The following is a 20169-nucleotide window of genomic DNA, read 5'->3' on the forward strand; positions in this document are numbered from 1 at the left end:
ATGGAAGGTAAGTTAAACTAATTTTCTTTGTTAAAATTAAATGACAAAAACTGATTTTGTAAAATTAAATAGTGAATCCAATAATACAGTTTTGTCACTTGGGTTTTATACCAAAAAGTTAAATCACAAAAATGCTGAACTCCAAGGAAAATTCAAAACGGAAAGTACCTAATCAAATGGCAGAATCAAAAGCATAAACACAACAAACAAATGGACTACAACTGTCATATTCATGACTTGATACAGGCATTTTCTTAATATGTAGAAAATGTAGTTAAACAAAAAACATTTCTTTTCATCTGATGGTCTGGTGATGCTATACGTGTTTTCGTTATAAAATGCCGGCATAATACGGAAAACTTCAAGCACACAATCATTAAAAAAAACAAGAAAGGAGGCATGCACAGTACTCTTATCTATATATATTTTTTTTCATTTGTATTATTTATCTGATCTTATAATGAGGAAAAAGTGCAATAATCAAAATTAACGAAACACCTATGGAGGTTTTACTGTGAGTTGATTGAATGAAATTGCAACTAGAATTCAAACGACGGTAATTTTGATTTAACAACATTTAGACTTTTAACCTACGGGAATCCCCTATTCTTTTCCTCTAATTTTTTTTTGTGTGCGATCATTATAGGAGTACTGTGTCAAATTTGTATGCCGCTTTCTTGTTTATTAATTGATTGTGTATTTGAAGTATTCTGTAAAATATGAAGTTAACGTTAGGTCGTGCTTTTATTTAAAAGCGCAGAGGAAAAGAATATCCGTCAATGGTTGTAATGTTCTCCATCTTCAATATAATTCAAAACACAATAAAAGGAGTGTTTTCATAATTAATAGAAGTGTGTCGTTTAATGAATATAGATATAAAAAGATGTGATACGAGTGCCAAAGAGACGACTCGCCATCCAAGTCACAATTTGTTAAAGAAAATGAGTGACAAGATTAAACTCAACTACAGATAGGTTTCACTAAAATTAATTTGGCTCGTTTAATTTTCATGAAATTTTGACAAAATATTTACTTTGAACCTTTAACCAAAATATATAAATTTCTAAAATTTTGAACCAACCATTTATCAGAAAAATTACACTGGTTATATAGCAGATTGACAAACACCAATTTTGATCATTTAGAAGCTTAATATTCCCTTTACAAGACAACGTTATTAAAATGTTTGGCTGAGTTATCTCCCTGTTGTGTTAGGTACCACCTTAAGAAAGTAAAATTATCATAATGTTTTCATTAGTTTGTGTTTTAAAAAAACGTACCAATAAAAATGAAGTATATAAATACTGTAAGGATGATTGCGGCTGAATAATATTGAAAAACATCAAGATTAAATGTCAAGTGATGCGTAAACATATTTTTGATAAATCGTTTTAAATTTTAATTTTGGAATTCTGCTATATGCAATTTAAAGTAATTGATGTTATGAATGTCAATGGAAATAATATTGACATTTTAAGCAATTCTAATTACCTAATAAAACATCCTTGTCATACTGCATTGTGACGTATGAGGAAATTATAATCGGAATGGTACCTCTCTGTGTGTGTATTTACAAAATATACTGACACTAATAACAGAAAATCATATGGAAGATCAACTTTATCAACTTCTATAAAAATGTATGAGATTATATAAGCACATGTAGAGCGAAATTTAACGCAACTTGTTGGTGTGCATTTGGTCTATGTTCTTCGATTAAGTCGTTGGATTTGTTTTGCCATGATTCAGTTATCTATGTATTATGTGATAGACTTGTGAACTTCACTGTCAGTTTTTCGTCGACGTATGAATTGTTAATGTAACCATATTTATTTAGTGGATTTGGAAGCAAGTTATTGAAACTTATATTTATTATTTTCCACTTTGCGGGTGCGACTGCTGCCTTGTAGCTGTATTTTCCTGTTTTGTTCCGAAATCTACAAGAGTGTCTTTTACGTACAAGAGATATGGCTCTTTCTTGACGGCGGGTCAACCATTCATCGTTCCCTTCCGATGGACTATCATTGTTTATCAAGACCATACTAGAATTGTTAATGCCCCCTTGGTGTCCCCAGCCTCTATTTTAACTTAATGAGAAACCAGTAAACATAGTACATATCCTATCATACTAAATCAAATTTTTTATCCATTATTGCATTGATAATTTTCCATTTGTTAATGATTGCAGAAAAAAATCTCTACGGTTTCTAAAATCCGACTCGTGTTACAATTCACTGGAAATGGTTAGAAGGTCACTTTGTTAAGTAACTTAATTGACTCGTTGTTCGCCGAATTACAAGCTTAATGAACTGATATCTTTTTGCCTTTAAATAGCTTAGAAAATCGATTTTACAGATCTAATAAGTTGTGTCTATAATTGAATTTATAGTTCTCTAGATAATAAACACAGGTTTTGTCGTATCGACATGTTACGACCTTCTTTAAATTCTTTGTTAAGGACAACTTTTTTTGTTATGCAATTGCATGGTTTTCAATTGTAGATACGACCTTCTGAAATATATTCCGCTGTTATATGATAGATTCACTTTAACAAGAAAGAGATAACGAATACGGGGAGGAACATAATTGCACCAACGTAAACGTTGCTTAAAAGTTTTTAAAAAGTAACATATGTTGAAGAATAGATAAAAAATAATATCTAATGTAAACAGAAAACAAGACGAGAAAAACAATACTTTCGAGTAAATAGAATAAAATTTGGAAATTTAGGTATATTTATCTTATTTTTTCTTTGAACAGTCAAAAGTGTATAATTGATTTTATAATATATTTTTAATAAAAATATTACAACACTGAAAATACCAGATCTACATGTCTATAAAATCACTAGTGTAATATAAAATAAAACATAAAATAGTCGTTGAAAGGGAAATGTATTTTTAAATATTAATTTTATGTGAACATAAGATTAAAAAAACGAATGATATTTTGAAAGTCCCATCATCTTGCCAGTGAAACTAGTCTCATTTTAATAAGGGTAATACTTTAATTTAGTATTTCAGTTTTGTTTATCTGTTTCTTAATAACAAACTTCAACTTCATTTAAAAAAAATGGCGATATACTCCGCGTATTCAAAACTTTGCAGAATGGGAAATGTGGGCATGCTCCTCAAGATATATTTAATAAGCATTATGTGAAAAAAATTATTCAAGCTGACATGAAAAAATTGTAGATAGAAAAGAGGAAGACATGAAAACATATAATAAATAAGAGAGAAAACGAAAATGAATACTTTACTGGTATTTCATCCCAATAGTGGTCGTAACTAAGAATATTGACTCGTGTTCCAAAATGTTATGTACCTAATAACATTAACACTCAATCAAAAATATCATGTAACTGATAAAATGTACACACTATTCAAAACGTGCTGTAACAAAAGAGTATCAAACAATGATCCAAAATAGTATGTAACCATCACATGTAACACACTATCCAAATTATCATACGCCACAATGCACTAATATCATACGAATCGACATGTACTGTAACCAACACTAGTAACATACGAAACGAAATATTCTTTAACCAACACTCTTAACATACGAATATAAATTATCGGCAATCAATACTAGGCACATACTAGTCGCACTGTCTTTAAACAACACTATTTACATACGAATCCATATGTTCTGTAATTACACTATAACAGTATAACCCAACACTGGTATCAACGCTATAAACATAACATACGAATGAAATTTTCATGAACCAAACACTGTTAATATACGAAACGTTCAGAAATGTTCAGTAACCAACACTATCAACATATCAACATAATCAAATTGTTCTTCAAAAAATCAATCGTCATTTTACATACAACGCTATTTTAATTGTAGCAAAAGGTAAGATATGCTTTAAACGTTATTATAGAACAAAGATTAAACCGCGGATTAAAACATAAAGGTTGCACTTCTGTAAAAAAAAAGATCATGCAATTTCCCAAAAGAAAGCTAAAGATGTGTCACTTTTACCATAAAATTTCGTAAACAATTATATCCTAGACAGAATGTTAACAATCAAACTTTTCTGATTAGGTTCCATTTATAGAACTAGAACTTAGAGAAACAACAGACACAGCTTCCGTCACCTCATTTTTAGACTTATATTTCGAATTTGATATACAAGGTCATCTCAGTACCAGAATTTATGACAAACGAGATGATTTCAATTTTGAAATAAGCAATTTCCCCACCTTAATAGCAATATACCAATCTCATCTGTCTATGGGATATACATTTTCCAACTAATTCGGTTTTCAAGAGCCTGAAGCTCTTACTCATACTTTGTAAAACGTCACAAATTTAGAAGGTTGACGAACCAGGAGTATGACAAAGAACGTCTCGTCCTTTTTCTCAAAAAGAACATCGGAAGGTACCAAGACATTGTTAATTAATATTCCGTATCAACTTCACAAATAATACCCGATGGTCTTGAAGTATATAGATTATGAGTACTGATGTTATTTATCATCTTAATGACGAGTTATAGTATTCCTTTATTTGTCTTTGTGAATATTACTTTTACTGTTTAGTCTGTTTTTGGGATATCCATTTGACGTGGCTCTGTACTTAAACATCCCGTTATTGTGTTATTAAAAATAGTTTTGTCTTTCCTTTTTGCTTATGTTCTTTGTCTATATGCCTTTTTGTTTTCCTTTGATACATATGACGTGGCTCTGCACTTATACATCCCATCATAGTGTTCTTGTGCAATAGTATTTTTTTGTATTTCTGTCTTTTTGTTTGCTTATGTGCTTTGTCTATATGCCTTCTTGTGCTTCTTTGATACATATTTGTTTGTTTTGATAGTGATTAAGACTATAACGAAATATTGACTGCTGTATCTCTATTTTTTACATTTTTACATGTAATGTCTGTTTGTTTTGTTCACAAATCGTTGTGAATATAATGGAATTTAGTGCGACTGTCATACAAGTGAGAGGTTAGCTAGCTATAAAACCAGGTTTAATTTACCATTTTCTACATGCATGTATCAAGTCCGGAATATGACAGTTGTTATCCATTCGTTTAAGGTGTTTGAGCTTTTAATTTTGTCATTTGATTTGGGACTTTCCGTTTTGAATTTTTCTTGGAGTTCAGTATTTTTGAGATTTTAATTTTTTATACGCACTAGTTTTTTATTCAAAGGTCAAAACATAGGGCTGCGTGGAATACTTTCAACATTTATATGCCCGGAAGTTCTAAAAGTTTTATCTTATACTAAAATTCTGTACTATCCCTACCTTCACTTTGAGTATTTATTAGAATTTAATTCTCGTCACTACCATGTGTCTTTATACTGTTACATTCCCAAGTTATTTATCTATGAGATGAAACATAGAAATCATATCTTGGAACCAGTAAGTAGATTAAACAAAATATCTTTGAATATTATATATCTCCCCAAGAGAGGCATGGTTTGTGAAACTGCTGAATCTACAAAGTAAAACCTAAAGGAAGCATAAATTAAGGAGTCATAACTTCAAATAAAAAATGTGATATGCAAAACACAACTTAGTTTACATAACCAGTCAAATAGAATAATTTATTTTTTGGAAAACTCTTAGGCCAATCTTTAACTCTTTGTAAATTTCTTTTACAGACTCAGCAATAGAAAATGTTTCAAGAGCACTGTATCAGTATCTTTGCCAGAATATTGTTGGAACAGAAGATCATGTTAAAACAATCAGAATGATGAACACTGTCAGAGATGATGTTCATAGCAATAAGAATTGCACAATAATAACCAGTGGTAGTTTTGGAGAGGGACTTGAGATGCGAGATAGTGATGTAGATATTATGTTTGTTATGAAAGAACTGATGGTCAGTGAAGACACTCCCGTTTATTTCAACGCTGATACAATATATTTTACAATGGATACTGATTATATACAGCCAGGTTACACGAAGTTACGACTAGAGCACGGTAAAGTGCCCTGTGAAGCTTGTGAAAAGACCGGTAGTAATTTTTACTTTTCAAACCTTTCATTTAAACGACATTTTTCATCTGAAATATTCTCGACATTGCATGGGCCATGTCTATCCGACAAAAATGGATTGTGTGACCTTGCATACTGTTTATATAGTGATTTATGGATAACACCAGCAAAACAATGGATAGCAAGATCAAATAATTCATGGCCGAGATCCGATGTCAAACAGGCTATTGTAAAACACGGGGTTCTCTTTGTACCTATAGGTGTGAAAGGATCTACACAAGAAGAATTAGAATGGCGCATATCATTTTCTGTTGGAGAAAAACTTCTTATCAATACATTTACACATACACAATTAGTATGCTATGCACTTATGAAAATTATTCTAAAAGACATTATAGCTGTAGATATAGATTGTAAAGAATTGCTTTGTTCATATTTCATGAAGACGGTTTTGTTTTGGATATGTGAGGAATTGCCTTCATCAATATGGAAACCTGAAAACTTGATATTTTGTTACATGAGATGTTTCAGGAGGCTTATATATTGCGTTGAATACAAAGTTTGTCCGCATTATTTCATTCCTGAGAATAATTTATTTGAGAATAAGATACAGGGACATACACAGGAAACTCTTTTTAATAAGTTATATATTCTTAACAGTTATGGTTGGGAATTTATATTATTGTCTGACCAAATCTCCTGTTTCAATGCATTGGCATATGATATTAGCAAAGAGTCGAGTTATTTTCCTGTAAAATATGTTGAAAAGGTAACATCATCAGCTATGTTCAGGGCAGACCATGTATATCCAACTCTCTCTCTTGTTTTCGAAAAAATGACATACAAGATATTGTCCTTTAAAAGTTCCAAAATCAAATATCTCTACACATACTATATGTCAAAATACTGTGGTCAAATACTACCAATAGAGGATATGTCCAGTAATAAATCTAAATATAAACATAACAATACTTGTATAAGTACTCTGCTTCTGAACACTCGTCACGATGCTGTATCTGGATGGCTAATGTTAGCTTCGTTTTTCTATAAAAGAAAAGATTACAAAACAGTTATTTATATTGTCCAGTATTCTCTATTGAAATGTTCACCGGAAAAACTTCAAGCATTAATGGATATTTCAAATATTGATTATGACCTTCTTCATTTAGATCTATTTAAGAAGATGACCACTGTTCAGTTGAGGAGATATTTGCTTTTAAATTTCATCAACTTTACTGACAACTCCAAATTAAAACTTAACTTAATACCAAATGAAATAGATATGGGTGGTAAATTGTTGATTTCCCCAGTAGCATATGCCCATTTCCTTCTTTTTTTATGTCATTATCATCTAAACAATAGCAAGAAATACTTGGATTCTCTCATGGATCTACAGTTGACCTTACAGGGACGGTATTTCATAGAAGGTACCGATTCTGCATGTTACTACCTACTCGGTGTTTGTTTTCAAATGATAGAAGAAATACAAAAAGCGAAACAAGCTTACAAGCGATCTTTTGAAATATATCCAAATAAAAAATATAACATTGCATTCCAGAAATTGTCATTGTTAAGTTAAATATGATTATTGTGATGTGTTTAATTAATTTGCTAACAGCTGTTAGTCTTATGTTTTCTATCACAAAAAATATATTTGTATAAATCTGGACCCTAGTTGTTTTTCCAAATTAATAGTTACTTACGTCTTAATGTTTGAAAATTTAAAAACAATTATTGGGTTGATGATTATCAAATGTTCAAGATACATAGATACACAGATACACACGTATTCAAGTCAATCATGATATCACGACTTGTTAGTGATGCTGGTGCTGATGATGATGCTGATGTTGATGCTTTGAAAACAGTGTCGCTCAGCAATGTAAAATATTCCTTACCTATCTATAAACATACCAACTTAAAAAAAATAATAATGAATTATTGAATTAACGATGTTGTTTAATGACAGCCAGCTTTCAATGGATGAAACATACACGGAAAATATAAAGATCCAGCCAATGAAGTCGTGAAAAAGACAAAAAAATGGCATTACCTTAGCTAAGCTTAGACAGCAATTTAAAGGAAGTTAAGCTTGTCTTGGAACCATCATGTGTAGCAACATTAAAGCATCGCCTACATACGGAGTATATATCACCTTGTAGATACGATAGAAGAATTTAGCTTACAATGAAGACATTAAAACAAAAGTTCTAAGTGGTGAAGTTCAAATCCTCCCTTCGCATATAGTCCCTAGTGTAAACAGTGTATAACTTGCATGTTTTATTTGATACACTTTTCCAATTTATTTCTTGATATTAAATGCATGAAATATTAAGTAGGGGGATGTATTTACATGTTAAACAATTTGGGTGCTGAATCTTTATGTTAAGTAGTTATTTGGTCCAGTTCAAAAAGGTCAAATTTTATCACGTCCGAAGCTGTCAAACTGAATGTTACACCCCCTTAACACAGAATTGTCAATATTTTGAGTCAGAGCTGGTAGAAGTTTCTATAATTTTGACATTATTTGTCTCACTGGTAGTTCACTACACTGTAAAAATCTTTTTGAGAAAGAGCAGGTGCGATTTTTTTTATTTGAATTTATTGTCTAAAAGAAATACACTACGAAATAACTGTGTTCTCGGGCCAGATATATTCGAATTGTCGTAACTACAATCCTGTTTCTTTTTCCGTGACTGTGACCTACTCATTTAGACTTATTGCCGGCTTTGAACTAACACTACAGATGCAAGGAAAAGTCCCTTCTTAGCCTTTCGGAGCACCTGAAGTATTTGATGAGGTTCGTTTTGCTGAGTATTTACTGTTTCATGGCGTGTTTTGTATACAAGTACTGGTGTTTTGTCTGATTGTTTATTTTATTTTATTTTTTTAAACACGGCGTTGTCAGTTTATGTTGATCCTCGGCTCATGAGTTTGAATGTTACTTTGGTATCTTTCGCTTCTCTTTTTGATAACAACATCTTGTATCAGTTCTGTCATAAGCAACTTACCAATTGTCCAACCAGAAGGATAAATTAGAACTGCTTTATCTTCTTAGTTTAAAATCTTGCCTGTCCACGTTAACATTATGTCGTTCCTTTTTTGTTTGGTGATAAGATAACTGTCTTTATATTTGGCCCCGATTATAAAGTTCAATGTGACAAGACAATTTTGTCTTTAAGTTGACTAAAAGACATGTGAAAAAATTAAATAGAACTATTTTTGTCAAAGTTCAATTCTAACACTGAGATTTTCACATCACAAAAATGTCAAGATTAGAGATTTTGGTGAAATGTGGCAAAATTGGCTGGATTTCAACCAAATTTAGGACCAGGAAACATAGAGCGCAGACGTCGACAAACTAACTATTCATAAACATAATTTCAAAAGAGTTTTGTTGTCGACGTATGCGCTCTATGTTTCCTGTCCAAAATTCAATGGAAATTTACCCATTTTCATTTAATTTATTCGTTGAAAATCAATATGAGTACAACTTGTGACGTCATAATAAAACGCAGAAACGTAATTATTCAATGAAATGGCTTATTTCCTATCTAATCACTGTATTAGCTATAATTTATTGTGATATTGGTCAATAAATCCTAATTTGATATTTACGCTAAAAAGGGGGCCATTTTAGGACCTTACCCGTTCTGAGTAAATAAAAAAAAAGCAACAACATCAACAATTTGGAAAGAGATAAACGATCTCGTATCGTTGGGAAATGCTTTTACAAGCTTCTTGTTGAATACAATGTCAAATAATAAATTGATATAAAACAATTGTACTAAAAGTTATCAAATGTATCAGGATTATAATTTAATGCGCAAAACGCGCGTTTCGTCTACATAAGACTTATCAGTGACGCTCAGATCAGAACAGATAAAAAGCCAGACAAGTACAAAGTTGAAGAGCATTGAGGAACCAAAATTCCAAAAAATTGTGCCAAATACGGCTAAGGTAAACTACTCCTGGGATAAGAAAATCCTTAGTTTTTCGAAAAAAAGTTTTGTAAACAGGAAATGTATAAAAATGAACATTTAATAATCTGTATCATCTGAGGTTTGCAGAAAAATATGCCCGACATTGGCATACAATGTATCCAGAACTGAATGAAATGAAAACTACAAACAGTTTGAAAATATACTGAGTGCTGTTTTTTTTTTTTTTTTGTTATTGATCAGTTTAATTATTAGTACGCATACATACGGTTGCTTCGTTATTTTTCGTTGGATAATAATTTTTCATGGATTTCTTTGGTAAAGGCAAATCACGAAATTAGATGGTCAAGGAAAGACAAATGTTATATTGGCATTTATAAGGGTGTCGGCAAAATCAAGAAATAAAATATCAAACAACATGTTTTCCATAATCCACGAAAATTGGTACCCAGGAAAATAAATGAGTCCACAGTTCTTGTTTTCATGTCTCATATCTGATAATATTACAAGTCCATTACTTTTGAAAAACATATAATTAATCGATACTATTGGTATTAAGAAATAAAAGTATATCACAAGACTGTCAGAATTTCGTTTATTGTCCCTCTTTATGCATTAACAAGGAAGAATTAAAATATAAAACTCCATGTACATAGAGACAAAATAATAAAACAAGACACGATTTACCTTTGTTCAATGAATATGTGCATAAAATACAAAGGTGATAAAAAATTTCATTCATTTTCAAATTAAGACTTATGAGGATACTTTTAATATTTATAAGTCATTAATCAAGTTTAATATGAATAACATTGTGCACGTATTGTTATATTATACGTTAACATTATTCTAAAACGTAGATGGTTCGATTCATATTTACTTTTCAAAAATCATTGATCTATACATTGATACTAGCTTATCTACAACTAATTAATTCAGGCAAATTTCTTTAAAAATATATGACGACATGGGTTGATTAATGGTGAAACATCATGGAAGGTAATATTAAACTAATTTATGTTGTTTAACTCAAATGACGATAACCGATCTTGTAAAATAGATGTTTATTTAATCCAATAATAGTGTTTCGTCACTTATATTAAAAAGGAAATATCTTCTGGTCTTATGGTCGGATAATACAATGTATTTGGTGTTAACATTTTATGCCTGCATATATACATACATATTGATTTTGTTTTCATTTTTGCTAATTGTCTGCTATGACAATGAAGAAAAAGTATTATGCCAAAAAATTACGAAACTTATATGAACTTTCATGGCTCTTCTTTAAAGTTATAGAAAAAGTACGATGGATTGTAAAATGGAATTAAAACGACATTTATGTTAAATTTATCAACATTTAGATTGTAAGCTAGGCTTTTTTTTTTTTAAATAATGCCTATTACCTTTTTTTATGTTTTCTATTTATAAATACATATTTCCTAATTATACTCTGAAATTGAAATCACAAATGAACCTATGACAAATATACAAAGACAAATATATCACATATATAATGATAAGCTAAAGCCTAGGAGAAATCGAGTGTTTCCGTTTAAATTTTATTACAGTATCAGTTTCCTTATTATTACTGTGTCCTAGATGAATGCCCTTTTTTATTTCATTATGAATTTTGTTTTTTGAAATATTCGGTCGCATGAGCGTCCTTATGTAAATTTGAAATGAATCTTTGAATGGGATGAATATAGCGCCTCTACCTGATATCAGTTTTGTTCGTGTTGTCTAAGTTTTTATACATCAATTATGTAAAACAGAATTGACTAATATTCAAATAGAACATGCGGCTAATAAAATATTTTGTATCTAGTTCGAATAGAATACCGCTGGATTGACAACAACACTTAAGTGAACTGCAAGTTTTATTGTGTCGACTTGTTCATTCGATTAGTTCAGCGTCTTCAGGACAAATTATATAGAAATTACAATCTCTAAAGTATAAAAAAAAAATGGTATCTAAATTTAACGTCAAAATATGTTTACTCCATTGTTCCTGGTTACCAATGTATGAATGAAAAAAACAAAAACTACAAAAGAATAGAAATGTTTGTACATAGACATGATAGAGATAGTAAATTAATATATAATACATAAAATTGTTCTAAATGCTTGGTATCTAATTGAATGAACTTCCCATGGTTCCTACCACTTCGCAAGACTTCTCCTCCAACTAAACGGCGAAACCAGTCGACATTATAAAACTTGCAGTTCACTCTTAAGTGTTGTTGTCAATCCAGCGGTATTTTATATATTTTTTATTGACAATTCTGTATACCATTGGGTGACTCTACCTTCACTTCACCACAAATTCGTTGGTTCAGCAGCTCTTTATCTCTTTTTTTTTTTTTTTTTTTTTTTTTTTTAACGATAACAAATATTTTATTCAATCATTTCCTGCTATATAAATACCTAAGTAGCCCAGGTCGCATACTTAGGGGCCCCTGTATTTTAACAGCCTCACTTGACCAGGGAAAATATCAAATGAGTTTATACAATAGTTTTACATACATAATTATATTTAAATAACCAATACAATTGATTTTCACACCTGATAAGCATCACTGTATAAAATCACTATCGTATATCCGGTTCACTGAACAAACATGTATTGATTTAAACTGGAAAAACTTTAAAATTTGATTGCGAAAATAAGTTATAGTTTGACTTGAAGAATTTTGATGTGATTGAACAGAATTTGAAAGTATTCTTTAATATATATTTATGGATTATAAAAAAAGGATAAAGCACATGTGGTGAGTACAAATGTATTACGAAGAATAATATATGTGGTAATTTACTAATGTAACTAATATGCACAGACATAGATTTAAACAGTCAGGGGCATTACTTGAACAAGTAACAATTAAAATTACCTATACAAGTAATATTGAAAACGAGGCTAATTTAAATATAACTTATATAGGTTATTTTTCTGAATATTATTTGTATAGGTGTCCAATAATACAGATTTTACTAGCTTTAAATAATTTTCACAGTCATCTGGTTATTTTTCCCTTGATATATAAAAACTAATTCTTCCAAAACACTAATTAACTTTCTGACGCACTTATCTTTCATACCGACGCTTCTGGGTCAAAGATTGGTCTCTTGGGACTATTAAATTATCATTTTCCTCTAAAATCTTGAAAGGAGACTGATATAAATAGATAGATACTTGTGAATTAATTAAGACCTGAAGTTATTTAAAATTTGTAACCCAAATCAATTATATATGTGCCTTAGATAAGTGTAATTGCTAATTTCTTCCAAAAATGTATAAAATAACTTATTCAAGTAATACTTTTGTCATTATTTTTAAAGTAACCCTTTATCTCTATACTCCTCTCAAAACTAATAAATTCTTTATTTTATGATATAAAATATTGTTTAAAATCATGAAAACTACATTTAGTCTATGTTTCTATTGAAAATTAAAATAACTCTATTAAGTAATTTTATTATTTTTAAAAACAAAAATTACTTATATAAGTAACTAAAAAAAAACTTGTTTATGTAACGCCCCTGACTGTTAAATAATAATTACAATACAAAATATGGTTTTTTCTTTCTGTTATAATAACATATTGTTCACTACTTTATACACAAGATACAATAAGATAAGTATATATATATGGAATCGAACACACCTTTCGTTTAGAGCAGTAGAACTAAGTACATCTTCCTAAATTTTTTCGATAAAGAGTTTAATTTTCGTTTTGCATATATACTTTATATCCGAGCGTAGCAGAAGAAATTTTAATTCGTTTTTCATGTGCAGTTTTAGCAAAGCCTTATAGACTGTACATTCAGTTTAATGTTATCGAATTTGCATTTATTACGTATTTTCCAAATAGCCCATTTGAAATAAAGTATTATTGCATTAACAATGGAATTATTCGAATTCTCTGTACAAGTTCCTAATAAAATATCTTTTTCAACGAGAACCTCGTCGCTTATAAGGTTACAAAGTTGTAAATTTCTAACAACCGTTTCTATCAATGGTTTAACATTGATACATTGATAAAATAAATGCTCAAGAGTTTCAATATTATTAATTTCATCACATAAGTGACATTTTCCATTTGACATGTGCATTATTTTCAGTCTGTTTTCAGTATATATAATCCTGTGTATACATTTCCATTGAAATTCTTTAACTTTTCTATTAATATTCATTTTACTTAGATTTAGCCAAATTTTTTCCCAATTTATATACTCGCTATACAAATTTTCCCATTTTGTTTGACACTTAGGGGTCTCAGTTATGTTAATGTTTAATTGAACATATTTTAATGTCAAATCCTTGATTTTAATAATTTTATTGTCTGGATTTAAAAATTCAAGGTTTTCAAACATTTTTATTTTGTTGCTTTTTAAAGCAGGTTGATCATCGTTATTTTTTTTAATCTGCATGAATGTTTGTGGTATGGAACTTTTGATTCGTGAATATTCCGAAATACAACTACGTTTATCTATTAATTGTTTATATATTTCATTGCACGATTTAAAATCTTTGGTATTATCGTCCCATATATCACCAAAAGTTTTGATATGACTTTTTGAAAAGGAAGAATAAAATAAAGATTTGCCCTGAAATAAAATATTTGAGTTTCCAAATAATCGCTGTTTCTTTACTTCCATTTCGTTAAATATACCCTGTGTGATCTTTGTCAATTTTGACCACGATTGTAAAGCGCTTTTGTAATAATATGGTAGGTTTTTTTATCTCAAGACCTGAAAGGTCAGAACATTTACACAGAAAAAGTTCATCCTCAAATTTCTTATCACATTTTTTTAACAAAAATTTACCTATTGCATTCCAACTAGATAATGGCTTATGTAATATCGAATATAAAGATTTGATATATTTACTTTCTATCCAACTATCTAAATTTACCATCCCCATGCCCCCCTTTTTAACATCTAAACAACAAACCTTCCGGTCTACTTGATTCACTTTCCCATCCCAAATAAAATTCCATATTATCTTATTCAATTCTTTTTTGTATTTTTCGGGTATATCTCTTATTTCTAACTCATATCCACACACTGATATAATTAAATTTTTAATAATAAGGACTTTTCCAGAGTAAGTCAATTTTCGACTTTTCCAGACGTGTACACAATTTTGTACTTTTTCTAATATTAATTTCCAAATTTTGTCATTGTCAATGTTATAACCATGGTGAATACCTAGTGTTTTTATGTTTTCTGTTGTCCAACTTATCTTTTTAAAAGTAGGTCGTCTGCGTTTATTTGCGCCAATATTTATTCCCTTAGTCTTTTCGTAATTAATTTTAGAACCCGATGCCTTTGCATATTTGTCTAATATTTCAAAAGATTTTTTGACAGAACTTTCATTTTTATTAAATAATTGCGTGTCGTCTGCAAACATATTTAATTTGGTTTCTATTCGCTCCCCATTTTCTTCCCCAGGCAATATAATGCCTTGAATTTCCTTTTCTGCCCTTATTGCACAGGCCAAGGGCTCTGCCTGGAATATATATAAAAAGGGGGCTATAGGACACCCCTGCCTGGCTGATCTAGAAATTGAAAAATATTTTGAGACGTAGCCATTTGTTTTGATACACGTCTTTGCACTTTTTAATAGTATTTGAACCCAACCACGAAAATTGTCCCCAAAATTGAATTCCTTCATAACGAAATCTAGCCATCCCCATTTCATCCTATCAAAGGCCTTTTGTTGGTCTAAAAAAACAATTTTACCCTCTTCATCTTCATCATCAATATATTTTATGATATCCTGTATCATTCTATTCGCTTCCGTTATATGTCTGCCTTTTACAAACCCTTTTTGGTCGGGATGTATAAGCTTAGGAAGGACTATTTTTAATCTTTCTGCTAGTATTTTAGCTATAATTTTATAATCGCAATTCCGTAGAGTAAGAGGACGCCAGTTTCGTATATTTTCCCGTTCCCCGCCCTTAAATAATAATGTTAAAACTCCTTTATATTGCGAGTCCGACAATGTTTTGTCATTAAATATTTCTTGCAATAACGTACAAAATTCTTCTTGTATGATATTCCAAAATAATACATAAAAATTCAGATATGATCCCGTCCTCCCCTGGGGATTTTTTTGTTTTTATAATTTTTAGAACTTTCATTATTTCCTCCGCTGTAATATCACGGTCAAGTAATTTTTTGTCGTCATCGTTTAGTTTATTTTCGATGTGACTTGTTAAATCTTTAGCACTTTCCAAATTCCATCCCTCGGAGCTAAATAAATTTGAGTAGAATTTGACTTGTTCATTTAGTATTTCGTCTATATTGTATTTAAAATGTCCATTATCTGTTTTAATTCGACTCCATAATTTATTTTTTCCGTTTTGCTTTTCGAGGTTGAAAAAGTAGCTCGACGATTTTTCCCCTTCTTCCGCCCATTTTACACGCGCCCTTATTTTAGACGCCTCGGATTTGTTCTCATAGTAATTTTTAATTAGTAATTCTATTTCTGATATCTTATTTTCAATCTCCCCAGAAGTAGTACTATTTAATTTGAGCTTTTCTAATTTCTTTTCAAGGTTGATAATATAACTTTTTTGAGAATTTTTGTGTAATATTTTACTTACTTCCATTGTTAACTTTTTTATTTGTGATTTTGTTACATCCCACCAATCTTGAATTTTTTCGAACCTACTTTTTTCAATTTTCCAGGTTTCCCACCAAATTTTAAATGCATTATTAAATTCTTCACTTTTTATAGTATTTATATTCATTATCCATATACCCGGACCTCTTTGTATTTCATCAAGTTTTAATTTGAATGACACAAGATCATGATCGCTAAAAGGACAATGCGCGATACCAACATTGTAAACTTTATTTGACAGACTTTTATCACAAAAGATAAAGTCTATTCTAGACTTTGAATTTCCTCTCTGAAACGTATACCGTTTATCTTTTGGATATCTGTCCCTCCAAATATCTGTTAGATCATATTGTGACAATAAAAAAAAGTAATTCCTTTGTACCAATGTCATCACGATTTTGAGAGGGATTTCTATCAATTGTTTTGTCAAGAGTACAGTTAAAATCCCCTACCAAAATATTGTAATGGTCTACACTATCGTCTGTTAAATAACCAAAACAATTATGAAATGATTCAAAAAGTCGTTTCCTCTCGACGCCACTATTGTTGGCATATATATTTGAAATATGATAAATCGCACTTTCCGTTTTGATGCTACATTTTATTATTCGACCGTTTTGCGGGTTACTATTATCAAAAACGATTTCGCCAGGACAATTTTTTGTTTGTAAAATAGAGACACCACGAGAATCACTGGTTCCGCAATTCCAAACACTTTTATTGGCCCCATTTAACTTCCATTCATTTTGCCATTGGGCTATATCATTCACTGTGCAATGTGTTTCTTGTAGACAAATTAAATCATATTTTTTGTTGGCTAACCAATTGAAAACTTAATTACGTTTCTTTTTATCACGTAAGCCGTTTACATTCAAAGTTATGATTTGGATCGACATTCTTTAGTAGTTTTTTTTTAAGTTCACGATTTGATTTACATTTTAACATCGCTATGCCTCGTTGATTTAATTGAAAGTTCACGGTCAAAGCCACCGTTTTAAGTTTACTTGCAATTTTACGTGTTATTGACCATGTTGACCAATTATACCAATACACATTTGGTGAACACATTTCAAATTGTCCACCTAAAATAATAACAATACAGATACATCGATACAGTTTCCAGTACAATAAATAGAAAAATAATCTAAAATAATAATTCAAAAGCTGCAAATCAATAGAATAAAACATATGTACATATAACATTTTGGATTGATTTGTTTTTATTGTTTTACATAAAAAGAAGCAAATAGCAAATTTCGGTTTGTGTATTATTACTCATAATCATCTGGGGAACCTGATTTACTTTGTTTACTGTCTTTCTCTGCAGACATTGGCGTCAGCGATATGTCACTCAGTTTGCGCTTGGTGTCACAAGGACGAGGAGTGTTCTGGATTGGTGACATCTTAGGGTGAAGAAATTCACGAAGTTTGACACGAATTGTTTGGGCTCCTTCAATTGTGATGTGAACTCCACTAGCATCTGGTTTTTTGTAAAACGCCTTAACCATGTTACCATTTTTTATGAAGATATTGTCTACATCAATATAAGTCAGCACTTCATCTTTGAGACACAATTTTTCCAAGAATTTATTAACATGTGTAGCTGTTTCATTTACTGTGTGAATGTGGTTACTGTTACCTTTTCTCGGAATAATACCACACACACCAATATCTGCATTCGGAAATGCTTGTTTAACTTTGACAATAGCCTGTGTTGCGTACACATTCACCTGATCGCTGTCGTGCTTGTTTTTACTCAAGTCATTAGTACCTAAGCTTATGATGACCTTGCCTACATTTGAGCCATTGCTTTTCACACGATGATTTTCAAAAGCCGCACCAAAACACTGATCTATTTTTTCTAGAGTGGCACCATTTATAGAGGCATTGATTATATTGTCCTCAAATTTACCAACTCTTAAACAATTTGAAGCTCCTAACATTACATTTGTTCCCTTTGATTTGGTGTGATATGTGTTAGGTGTTTGTAGATGGTTTGTTGCCACTAATGGGTTGATGGACTGACTTTCATTTTTGTCGTTTTCTTTAGCTTCTCTACCTTCGAAAATTTCGCTAGCATAATTACCATAAGACTTTATCATAGTATGGTGTTTAAAATCAGCGCAATCATTACGGACATGACCGCTTTTCTTGCAGAAAGAACATTTGGATTCGTTAAGACAGTCTCGTGCAAAATGCCCAATTTCTGAACAGTTATAGCAGCGCTTACTATGATCTGGTTTGTCTTTACAAGCATAGGACGGGTGGTTTCTTTGTTTACAATGAATACATTCTGTTCGACCATTGTCGGCAAACATTCGGACATCATATCTACCAAATGTTGTTTTGTTTGGAATTGTCGGAGCACAATTAATGATTTGAATGTGTCTTGAACCATTTTCTATATTTTTCCTCGAATATATCCCCGCTTTACTGAACCCGGGACTACTTTGCCATACTGAAGCATTTGTGTTGCTAGATAGCAGTCATTTAGTTCATAAGGAAGGTCTTTGGTTGTTATGTTTGTTATTGTGTTATCTACCTCAATAAATTTGACGGTTCTGTTTTTTATTGTTAGATCACACTGTACTAACCTTTCTTTGGCATCTATGTCACTTAAAGTTACAACACAGCTTTTTTCGGTCAATTGGATGGATTTAACACTCTCTAGTTCTATTTGTTTTTCAAGTTCTTTTTTTATTTCATCGTGTGTTATCCCCTTAAAGCCACGAGTATAGAAATGAACCGATAGTGTTCTTTGTATATTGGCCATTTTGAAAAACTGGTGAGTTGAGATCAGATGTCACACAGATAAAATGTCAATAGAATTTCACTATCTCCTGACTAAAAAAGTCTATAAACACAGGAAACACATAGCAAAATCCTCTATGCATACGAAAATCCAAAAACAATTTGGCTCCAAGAATGTTTTACAACAGAAAATCGAAGATTTATCGGAGCTCAAAAATACACTCACTCTACAAACAAGGGACATAACAATCATCTCTAGTTCGAATAGGTTATATCCTCGATCTTGGGTGGTTCTATAATCTGAAAGATGCCTACCAATGATATAGAGTTTTTCTGAGATTGCACCTGTGTAACTTGCATACGTGTTTTAAATGACCCACCTTTATAAGTGTTGCTAGAATATAAGATTCTAAGTCCCGATCATTCCATACTTTCTTCTGTAGGTCAATGTGCGTTTGTCTGTGTTCCTTGTCATTCTTTTTTTCTTCAAAGAACTTACTTCAAATTCATCTTATATCATGAAAATGAATGTTCATTGCCTTACCATGGGTTGGGCATTTATATTCGATTATTTTACCATGAGTGTTAGCGAGGGGTAAAATACGAATATAAATGCCCAATCCATGGTTAAATGAAAACAAACCTAAGGCTGCCATGAATTATTTCTATTCTAATAGGACAATTACGGTAATTTTATCAAGCATGAAAGCCCTATAAGCACGATACGTTTTAGCTGTTCCTTTTTACACCCCCACCCCCGTATTTAAAACAGAATTATTTCTTTTGTGCTTGAATATTGTATTGTGTTTCACATTATTATTGAATAGATCAGAAACCGTTATTTTTTATTCATAAACACAACACTGATTAAAAGAAGACTTAA

The 20169-nt window shown here is 30.8% G+C and overlaps 1 protein-coding gene across 1 annotated transcript; it reads left to right on the forward strand.

Moving 5' to 3' along the window:
- Positions 1-7542, forward strand: LOC139484456 (uncharacterized). Its single transcript, XM_071268188.1, has 2 exons — positions 1-7; positions 5627-7542. The coding sequence occupies exons 1-2, from the start codon at positions 1-3 to the stop codon at positions 7540-7542; spliced, it is 1923 nt and encodes a 640-aa protein (XP_071124289.1).
- The last annotated feature ends 12627 nt before the right edge of the window (positions 7543-20169 follow it).

The sequence above is a fragment of the Mytilus edulis genome, chromosome 8 (genome assembly GCF_963676685.1).
Source record: "Mytilus edulis chromosome 8, xbMytEdul2.2, whole genome shotgun sequence".
Classification (NCBI taxonomy): domain Eukaryota; kingdom Metazoa; phylum Mollusca; class Bivalvia; order Mytilida; family Mytilidae; genus Mytilus; species Mytilus edulis.